This window comes from Aulonocara sp. 'chitande type north' Nkhata Bay, linkage group LG1 (assembly GCF_057382095.1).
Source record: "Aulonocara sp. 'chitande type north' Nkhata Bay isolate Kocher_YH1m ecotype deep benthic linkage group LG1, A_spYH_male_GT1.1, whole genome shotgun sequence".
In the NCBI taxonomy this organism is placed as follows: Eukaryota; Metazoa; Chordata; class Actinopteri; order Cichliformes; family Cichlidae; genus Aulonocara; species Aulonocara sp. 'chitande type north' Nkhata Bay.
Genome location: NC_141344.1, coordinates 38,114,062 through 38,125,254, shown reverse-complemented (window position 1 = coordinate 38,125,254; position 11,193 = coordinate 38,114,062). Strand labels below are relative to the sequence as shown.

At 43.3% G+C, this 11,193-nt stretch overlaps 1 protein-coding gene across 1 annotated transcript; it reads left to right on the top strand.

Annotated features, from left to right (window-relative positions):
* Nucleotides 1-4,941: 4,941 nt before the first annotated feature.
* LOC147339515 (uncharacterized) lies at nt 4,942-10,341 on the top strand. The gene is made up of 4 exons (XM_086299704.1): nt 4,942-5,286; nt 5,484-5,639; nt 6,645-6,737; nt 10,056-10,341. The coding sequence occupies exons 1-4, from the start codon at nt 4,942-4,944 to the stop codon at nt 10,332-10,334; spliced, it is 873 nt and encodes a 290-aa protein (XP_086155830.1). The 3' UTR covers nt 10,335-10,341.
* Nucleotides 10,342-11,193: the final 852 nt, after the last annotated feature.

Genomic DNA, 11,193 nt, shown 5'->3' with positions numbered 1-11,193 from the left:
GTTAGCCCCGGCGCAAACTACTATGCTAACGTAGCTAGCCAAGCTAAGTTGTGTTCACTGTGATTTTATTTTTGAAATGTGAAATTTATTTTTTGAAGGGAAGCATTTTATGTTAGTAGTTGTTAAGAAACGCTTCTAAATTTTCGTAACGTTACGGGGTGAAGTTGAACCCCATTGGCTTCTGCGCAGGAAGTGCCGTCGCTATTAGTCCGGTGTGTCTGTTGACCGCTAAGAGCAGTTCTTCACCGGCTGCTCGGCCTATTTTCACAGGTAAAAGACCAGACTAAAGTGCACTGTGCCGCATATGGTAGGGTAGTTAGCTGTCCCTAATTTTTGGGGACTTTCCGTGTTTTGTAGAGACGTAGAGGCGACGTGCATTGGCACTGGCTGTAACATTGATATGCCTCAATAAAGTTTGAAAGTAAGAAAAAAATCAATAGCGGGCCACCATCTTGGTTGGGTCCCCATTCGCCGCCAGTGCATTTTTTTTCTACTGAGGAATGTATTCACCCATGGTAAATAAGGAAAATGTTTAAATATTTTTCCAAACAGATAAGGCAAGAAAGGTCAATAATCCCACATATGGTTTCAGTAGTATGCCAGTTTTTGCAACACTAGGGTGCACAAAAATGACCATAGCTGCTGACTCAGCACTGATTCTAATTTGGTTTTGGAAAATGAAATGAAAACAGATCAAGTGGGATTATTGACATTGTAGCTTGTGTATAAAAAGTTTGGGTTTTTTTTCGTATTTACTGTCAGAAATGATTCTGTCCTGTCATGCCACACCTTATGTTTGCTTTTGTTGATAAAAAAAAAAAAAAATATATATATATATATATATGTATGTATATGGTTTTTTCTTTTTGAGTTAACATATTCCTCAGTAGAAATACATGCACTGGGGGCGAGTGGAGACCCCTCCAAGATCGCGGTCGGTGGGGATACACGCTCCAACAGACTGGCCCAGTCCATGTCACCTCTATGTATATTTGATCTATGGAAAGCCACGTTAGGCTTTCCAGCACCCAGTGTATTCAGGTTTATGTAGTTTTGAATGTTTGGTTCTAGCTTACACAGCTTTGACAGGTGAAACTGATTCACTGTATTGAAGACTCACAGGTGAAGTTGAAAATACCATCTTTTGTATTTTTGTGCAGGCACGACTTTCTGGTGTTATACACTGTCCTGGCGTTGCAGATCTAGGGGTTCCAGTTAAGACGTGGTCAGCCTTCTAAAGAAAGTGGGAATCTCACCAAAATATTCAGTTACTTTGCTGTGTTTCTTGCCAGGACAAAGGCTCAAACCATCATCTTCTCCTGGTATCGAATACCAAGGGACCTTCTGAAGTAAGCTTTAACAAGTAAGCTTGAATTGAGTAATTCAGAATCATGAAGTATGGATTGGCCTTGCAAAATCTGTAAATTTGCAACCTCCACTAAGGAAGAGCTGATGAAACATTATAGGTTACGCCATATCCCCAGTGTACAGCCTCTGCCATGTCCTTACCTAGATTGTTTTTGTTCATTTAAGTCATGGGGTAGCCTAAAATCACACATATCAAGGAAACACTCAACTCACTCAACAGTGAGAACCTCTGAAATACTCAGTTTCTGTTGCCAGTTCTGTAATGTGGGCACATTTTCCACTGAAAAAGAGTATTTTGAACACCTTCGTCAACATTTGAAAAAGCAAGAAACTGTGTCCTGTGTTTTCAAAAATTGTAATTTCAAAACTAACATTTATGGAACATTTGCGTCACATAAACATCGCAAGCACACTCCCCACTCTTTAGATGAGTTTAAAGAAGACGTTTTAAAGAGGTTTGAAAAGCCTTTACAAACAGATCAGTGCAGCGATGTAGTTAATCAGGAGGGTGAACAATCTGACATTGAGGAGTTTAGAGATGATGATGTGAATGTACTGCCAAAGTTGATTGAAAGAAGCTTGGCTCATTTGATGTTGAAATTAGAGAGTTCATTTCATGTTCCCAACCAATGCATTGATGAGCTTGTAGAGTCATTGCATTTTATTTGTCATTCAGCTTCCGCTCCCATCATGAAAGACATTTTACAGTCCTGCTTGAAGAGACACAACTGTGAAGTTGATGAAGCCATTGTGTCTGAAATGGTGAACAACATATGTGTTGCTAACCCTGTCAGCGCTGCCCTTTGTGATGGTGGTCCTCTCTCTTCTGCCTTCAAAAGAAGAAAGTATTTTAATGAACACTTTTCTGTCGTGGAGCCGATTGAGTATATTCTTACTGGAGAGAGTAGCTTCCAGTATGTTCCCATTCTAAAGTCTTTACTTCAGGTTCTTAGCAGGAAAGATATACTAGACCTGATCTTGAGTGAAGCAGAGGTGCAGAGAACTGTGTACAACTCATTTCATGACGGCACCTTTTACAAAACCAACGAGTTGTTCTCAAAAAATGACCTTACAATTGCGCTAAATCTCTATGTGGATGACTTTGAGATTTGCAATCCTCTCGGTACATCCAGGAAAAAACACAAAATCACATCTGTATATTGGGTGTTAGCTGATGTCCCTTCATTGCTCAGATCTGAGCTAAACTCAATCTTCTTAGCAATTCTTTGCAAGGCTGAGGATGTAAAGAGATTTGGTTACAGCGCTGTGTTAGAGCCACTGCTCAAAGATCTTGTGGTCTTAGAGGAGGAAGGACTGTATGTTCCATCACTGGGTAGAAGAGTCAAAGGCACAGTGTTTAGTGTAGTTGCAGACAACCTTGGTGCCCATTCTATGGGGGGATTTGTTGAGAGCTTTTCCAGTTCATATGTCTGTAGGTTTTGTCTTGGTGAAAAGTCACAATTTCAAGATGGTGAAGTGAGAAATAAGGCATTCCCACCCAGAACAGCGGAACAACACACACTGCATGTCCAGGCTTTACAGGAAAATAACAGTTTGATGCATGTTTATGGAGTGAAGAGACAGTGTGCACTGACGGCAAAACTTAAATATTTTCATGTTTTGTCTGGATATCCACCTGATGTGTTGCATGATCTCTTTGAAGGTGTAGTGCCCCTAGAAATAGCACTGTGCCTAAGACTATTCATTCACAACAAATACTTCACTCTTGAAGAGCTGAACAAATGCATCAAAGAGTTCCCCTATAAATGGTCGGACAAAACCAATGCACCACAGCTTGTTCCTGTGAACTTTGCCCAACGGAAAAGTGTGGGGGGCAGTGCCCACGAGAACTGGGCTTTGCTTCGTCTCTTGCCACTCATGGTTGGATCAAAAATCCCTGAGGCTGACCCAGCATGGGAATTGCTTCTTGTGCTTCGAGACATTGTTGAGCTTGTTGTGAATCAAGTGCACACAGAGGAGACCATTTGCTTCCTGGACAGTAAGATATCTGAGCATAAACACAGGTTTCTCATGGTTTTTCCAGAGCAACGCCTCATTCCAAAACACCATTTCCTAGAACATTATCCAGAACTTATCAGGGCTTATGGTCCTCTGGTGTCACTGTGGACAATGCGGTTTGAGGCAAAGCACAGCTTTTTCAAGCGTGTTGTCAGACATACTCGTAGTTTTAGAAATATTCTGCTGTCACTGGCCATGAAGCATCAGTTGTTGCTTGCTTATAACCAACATGATTCCAGAGCTGTCAGACCATTACTACAGGCTACAACACTGTCTACAATGGATGTTAGTGTGCTGCGAGAGGATATCCAAGAAGCACTGCAGGCTAAGTTTCCTGGTGAGACATGTGTCCAGATAGCCAAAAGTGTGTGTTACAGAGGCACCAAGTACACTAGTGGAATGATCCTGGCTTATGGTTCCACTGGTGGGCTACCAGATTTTGGGGAGTTGATCCAGATTGTGGTTTTGAAAGGCAATGTGGGATTCATAGTGAAAGGTGTAACTGCTTGGTCAATTGAACATCTGAGGAGCTATGTGCTTGAGAAAACTGGTACAGTGAAAGTCATAGAGGCAGCTGAGTTATCAGACACGGTCCCCTTGATTTCTTACATTTGTGGCGGAACAACCATTATGACTCTTAAGTGCAGCATTTATGTTCCATAAATGATTTCCATACTTTGTGTGGAGATTTTCAGCTGAAAAAAGACAAACCCAAATCTCAGTCTTTCTACTATTTTCAGAGATGGCATATAGTTAATTGGCTCCTAGTTTCCATACATGGAGATCAAATTTTATTATATTATGCACTATTTCGCTGTTACTAAGAATTACAGAAACATGTCAAAAATTTGGTCTACAGGTTACCTAATGTCACAACCGTCTCAACTTCGAGTGATCCTTGCAGATCATGATGTCCGTAAAGTTGTACTACCATCTGGAATCCCAGAAACGGTGGATGACCTTTATTCAGCCATCCGTGATACCTTTTCCATTACAAGAGACTTCTGTCTTCACTATAAAGATGCTGATTTTGGTGATGAGTTTTTTACCCTTGTTTCGACAACTGACCTTAAGGACAAGGACACAATCAAGATTGTGTTTCTCCAGGACCAGGAGCCTACAATAACCTTGACCTTAAGTGATGTGACCAACGTGACTGATAATCCATCTGAGGAGGACTCTGTTGACACCTCATCTGTGTCAACTAATGACACTCTGATTCTTTCCACATCTGAAGATAGTCCAGGGCACCGTTACCAGCGCTGGCCTGTTCAATTTCAGATTCCCAGGTTTTCTGACCTCACAGAGATCCAAATTCGGTCAGCCAACGAGCGCTTCCAAAAAGATGGGACTCTTCTCCCTACAAAAGATTTAATTCCACTGCTTCCTGACATACTTAGAAAACTAGCAGAAGCTATTTATAAGTATACTGCTTATCCATCCAGTCTGCAGATCAGTGAGGTTGCAGAGGCCCTGACTCTAAAGCATCCCTGCCTGAAAGAACCAGGGTCTTTCAATGGATGCTATGGGTGGGCGCAGCGTCTAAAGTACAAGATGAACAATTTCAGAAGCAAGCTTAGAGGTCTCGGCTGCCCTGAAGTTGAAGTAAACTCACTTAAGAGGAAAATGACATGTGACCAATACCCGGCAAAGAATGTCAAAAAACCAAAGAAGGCTGAGGTGAACTACCTACCCCCTCATGCTCAAGGTGAAACTAGTGAAAGTTTGGAAAAAGAGAGAATCGAGCTACTGAGTGAAGTGATGAAAAGGGACAACTCCAGAATGGTAGCTCAGAAAATGGACAAGACGTTCAGCCTTCGTCGGGAGGAAATAGTGAAAGAGGCCCCTGCCATCAGTGACTTCATGAAGCGCTGGCCTGCTCTTTTTAGCGAAGTACAGGTGAGATAAAATGTTTATTAAACCAGTGTTTTTGTGTTGGGGATTGATGAAATTACAACTAGAAGTCAGATAAATAAAAAATTTAGAAATGCATATATTTACACCTAATACATTTAAATGTTTACAAATGCACATTTGGATTTGGAATTATTTATGCTTATGTCTCTTGTTGTATTTTATTCTGGTGTGCCCTGCAGATATGTGAAGAATTTAAGAGGATAACAACAGTCAGCCTTGAATCAACCTTTCTGGCCAGGCTTGACCAATGCACCCCAAAACTGATGGCCTTGACCCTGTCAAAAGGAGGAGCTGCAGGTCTGAGGATGAGGCAGATTAAGGACATGCTTCTGCAGGTATAATGAATAACTTTATGAATAGACCTTTATTTGCATCTGCCTTACTTTTTTCATGTGGGTGGCTGTAGCTCAGGTGGCAGAGCAGGTCAGCCACTAATCAGAAGGATGGTGGTTCGATCCCAGGCTGCATCCTGGCTGCATGCCAAATATCCTTGGGCAAGATACTAACCCCATGTTTGCCTACTGGTGGTGGTCAGAGGGCCCGGTGGCGCCTGTGTCCGGCAGCCTCGCCTCTGTCAGTGCGCCCCAGGGCAGCTGTGGCTACAATGTAGCTTGCTATCGCCAGTGTGTGAATGTGTGTGTGAATGGGTGAATGACTGAATGTAGTGTGAAGCGCTTTGGGGTCCTATGGACTAGAAAAGCGCTATACAAATGCAGGCCATTTACCATCTCAAATGTTGATATGGCTGCTTTGAAGAAGGTCCATTGTATACTAACACTATTTTTTTCCAAAATTGTTCATATTTTGGTTACACTTGCATCTAGGGCAGGGCAAAAGAAGAAAATATGTCGTCTGTACAATATACACTTTTTATTATTTTAAAATAAAGCTCTATGATTTACATAAAGTGTTTCACACGCGCAAGAATGTTAACAATACATAACATGGAGGAAGACTGTATCTGTGCCAGTTACATTGTAATTGAATGAATGGATATTTATTGTTATTATACAAGTTCAGAGCACAAGTACAACAAAATGTATCTTTATTTTAGTGTTTTTACTTATGAAGAAGGAATGTCCAGGTTACAAGCGCAGCGTTTCTCAGGTCTCCGCAGAGTGAGACAGCCATGCCCCCACTGTGTGCGGAGTAAGCAGGTCCCAAACAATAAGAAACTCAGGAGAATAGCCAGATCACCTTTTCCACCTTATTCCAAATGAACTTTTTTATTATTTAATTAAAAAAAATGCTATATCATTATGGATATAATTTTCAGTATATGAAGTAAGCTACTTACATCTGATTTTTTTTTAACACATCTATTTTTTTCTATCAATCAGGACAACACAGTTGAAAAGCGCAGAGAAATTGCTATTTGCTGCCTCATAGTCTATCTTGGAGAGAAGGAGGAGGATCTTTTCAAACAATACAGCGTAAGTACTTGAGTTGGTTTTTAATTTTTTGTTTAGTTTTGAATGCATGTCTCTGTAGGGTCTTTGTGTTTTGTTCATTGGATTTTCTGTTCAGGGTTGAGTATTTAAGTCATTCAGTGCCATAGACGTCTTTAGACGTCAAAATGAATCCGAACGCTCAGTGCCATAGACGCCTCTTGAGCTTTTTATTGAATTGAGAAGGTGGTGGAGTTGATTACATGGATAAAATCCCACCAGCGTGACAGTCGGCTCTACTGAGAACGAGTATTGTGGCACGATTTTTGATCCAGCTCGTCATTTCGAGCTTGAGGTGTCTGCAGCCTGACGTCATGGTTTTTCTAGCAATTCCAGTGAACATGAACCGGATTTATCTGACCAGTATCTCCTGTTAGAAACTTCTGAAGGCGTGAGGTTCTGGGGGCGATCCGTCTCTGGGCCGGGGCCCTGGCCGGGCCTTGGGTCCTGGTTTGTGTGTTGCCGGGGTTGTGGGCGGGTGGGTGCATGGGGGCCCATCCCTGGCGCAGGGTGCCGCCGGTGTGTCGAGCTGCCTGTGGGGCTCTTCAACCGGTGGGGGAGATTGCCACACCTTGCAGGAGCTTTCCTCCACTCAGGAACTCTCTGCAGGAGGGGGAGATACAGGAGAGGTGGAGGAAGATCTCAGCCTGGGCGTCTATTGTCTCATGTAGTCTGGAAGATGAGTGGATGGTGGGGTGGGTGCAGTTTTCTCTGTGGTGGGGTTGGGTGGACTGTCCCAGGCTCTGTGGGGCCGGGGGGCGCTGCTGCGCTGGGCCCCGGTCTGGATGGGCCTGGGCCCCCTTTCCCTGGCGGGTCGCGGAGTATGGGAGTGCCTACTGGGGTCAGCGGGGGAGCTGGCCCCAGGGAGGGGTCACCTGCCCCTCCCTTCCTTCCCTCCCCATCTCCGGCTGCCTCCCTCTTCCCGCTCCACCACAACCACCCACACATGCAGGGCCTCGGAGTAGGGGTATGTCACTAGGGTGCAGAGGAGGCTACCCCCCCCCGTCCCCTTCTGGCTACCTCTGCCTCAATTTTATCCCACAACTTAGACATTCACATTACTCACACCCTCATTACACATACATATAGGATCTTGGGGGTGGGCACAATCACGGAGTCCAAGTTATCATCAGGGTGTACACCTCACCCCTGGCGTCGTTGCCCACCTCTCAATTTTAAATACACGTAGACATTGAGGGCTAACAGGAGGGACTATGCGCTTACCTGCTGCTCTCTGGCAGGTAGCTCCATGCCCTCCTGGGTTTTAATTGCACCTTAGAACACACATGCATCAACACTACAATGAGCGGGTGGAGGGAGGTTTGGAGTCTTCTCTCACCCCCATTCTCTGCGGCCTGCTGGAGCGGGGGGGCTAGGAGGAGTTGGCCGTCCGACTGCGGTCTGGGGTGTGGGGCCTCCCTGCTGCTGCGGAGTCGGGGCGGTCTGCCTCTCCCCACCGCAGGGAAAAGGGTAACACCACCTGGGTCTGGGTGCAGTTCCCCCCTCCAGGGGCAGGGGTACCTAGACCCGGTTTGTAGAGTACGCTTGGGGAGTGTGATCGTGTGTACAGCGTCTCTTTATGTCTGTCTCCACGTCGATTGAGTGTGAAGTGCACATGAGAGCATGAGGGTGGGAATGGATGTTTGTGTCTGTGTGTGCCTGTATGTCTGTGTCTATATGTCAGGTTGGGTATCAGACGCCACCTCTCTGGGGACATCTCGGGCCCTCCAAGGTTTGGAGGCCTATCTCCACCCACCACCACTTCCCCTGCCGGTGGCGGACTCCCTCAGGTGTCGGTGCGTTGGTGGTTCTTTGTATCTGGGGGTGGGCGTCCGGGTACACACCGGCTCACTCCTTGGCGGCTGCTTATCGGGGCCTGGAGCCTGGGGCTCACTCGGGCCACTTCGGAGGTGGGGTGGGGAAGAGAGACTCATTTTTGTCATGGTGGTTTCAGAATTCACATAGTCATAGAACAAAATATTCTGTGAGCCTTCAAAATCAGCGAAAATGCTAAATATCTCTGGCACTGAGGGGGGTATGAAATCTGAGAGTGGCTGGCACTGAATGAGTTAAGGGACATTCCAACCCTAAGTGAAGATATGTCTATTGCCATGTATAAGTGAGAAAAAAGCATTTCAGAATTACAATCCAAAGATGTTTATTGCCATTGTCATTGAACATAATTTGCTGAATAGAAACCTGTTTCCGTGATAAGGTGCAACATAAACACACAGGATAAAAAATTTTGTAGCCAGCGCAGTCATTTTCCTGATCTGGCAGCAGCTTTAGCAGAGCATAAACAATGGAAGTGAATGGCAGGTACTAGCATTTTGTGTGCAAAAGTGATTAAAATCACTCAATAATGATACCAAGTATTCCTGGGGAGCTCAACAATCATGCTGACTGCAAATGAAAAGTATGAATTGACATGAAGGATTTTCAGGAGCCGATTTAGACTTGGGACTACATTACGACAGAGCACTGCTGTAAGCCTCCACATGGTTATAACACAGCAGTTGAAGCCACTGCCGACCAGTGTCTATAAACCAACATGCTATTTGTGCAATATTTCTTCAACAAATCAAAGACCCATCCATTGTTACTGCAGCTTACTATGCTTGTATAGTAGTGGCTGTGTGTGTTTGTTTATGGAAGCTGGAGGCTTTTTCAACTGTTGCGTTATATCCATGCACCATGCAGTGGATGTTTACAGCAGTGTTTGTCATAACTGCAATGTAGTCTCAAGTCTAAATCAGCTTCTGCAAATCTTCTGTGTTACTTTTGCACTTTTCATTTGCCGTGAACATGATTACTGAGCTCCCAAGAAATATTTGTTTTCATTACTGAGTCATTTTAATCACTTTTGCACACAACATGCTAGCACCTGCTATTCACTTACATTGTTTATGCTCTGCTAAAGCAAATGGATTGCTTCCGGATCAGGAGAATTAGTGTGCTGTTTACAAAAGGCATGTTTCTCACTTTCTAACTGTGACAATATGGCAATAGATAAAATTTCACTTAGAAGTGGAATAACCCTTAAAAATGATTTATTAGATTTTCTTTTCAAAGTGGAAAAACAAAACTGTGAAAAACAAGACATTTTTTATTTTAAACGTGGATTATGGTTTAATTTAGCTTTTAAAACTTACAGAATGACAAAGTAAAATCACTGAAAAACACAAAAGACAACCTGTTTTAGCTTATTTTCCTACCTGTAGTAGTTCATTCCCTTATGCACGTCATCCTGAAGTGCTTGAGCTATGTATTTTATACATCCTAACATTTAATTTCTCCTACAAGGATGAGGAGGAGCTCAACGCAGACCTTGCAATGCAAATCATGAAGATTGCTATCATTGGTGATGGGCCTGCAACCATCATCGTTGAGGGATCCAAGATCCTGGAGAGGATTGATGTTGCCAGATCCTGTGCTTTGATGATGGGAGTAATCTACGCTCTGAACCTTACCTATCCCAAGCAGCTGAAATTTACCTTTGAGGTATTTCAAAAACTATGCCTTGAGCTTGATGGACAAAAAGCCAGCTCTAAAGTAATGAATCTTAAGTTTGGTATTTTCTAGAGCAGACTTGATAGACCATTCGTGAGTGAGTTTCACAAATCCTTATTCCTGCATTTCTGGCACTACTTGAATGTGTTTTACTAAATTTTAAAGCGCTGTTCTTAAGTCTTCTGAGTTAATGTTTTGCCGTGTCTTAAATGCTGTTATTTGCACATTTTTAAGGAATGCGTTTAATTTCTCCCATGACCTGTGTTCTGAGGGTACTGGTGTGTTTTAAAGTTTGTGTAATACCCTCTTTAGCTGGCCTTAATCTTGAGGGTGAAAAGTCAAATATAGAAGAGAATCAAGAATACTTTGTAAGAGTGCTGACAAAGTTGAATGAAAGAAGCTTTGATCATTTTATGTTTAAATTAGTGCATTTAATGTATAGCAGCCTGTCATCTTTTGTTTTGATTCACTGTCACATGTTAAAGTAAAAAAAAAAAAGAGGATTCAAGTAGTAGGTTGTATTACAATTTCAATAAACAGTTCCTTAAGTTTCAGCGGGCAATTTGTGTTCTAGGAAACTGAAGCCCACAAATCTTGCACTTCGCACACACGTTAAAGAATTGTGATGTTTGTTATTGTAATTAAATGGGTCTAACTCATTGGAATACATCTGTCTGAATTTCTATTCTTTCTAAGCACCAGGTACGAGTCCCTTAGCTGATGTCCAGGTATTTGGCATCACATCTGCTGCATTCAAACAAATACACACAACATCCATTTCTTTTTCTGAAGGTCATGACACAAGAGCACACAGAGCGCATGTTAAGGCTGACCTTCGTTTGGGGAAAAAAGTGATCGACAAGTTTCTAAGGTCTTAGAACCTTGACTTCTTTGTGGGCAGGCACCACCATGCATGAGCCTGCCCACACGG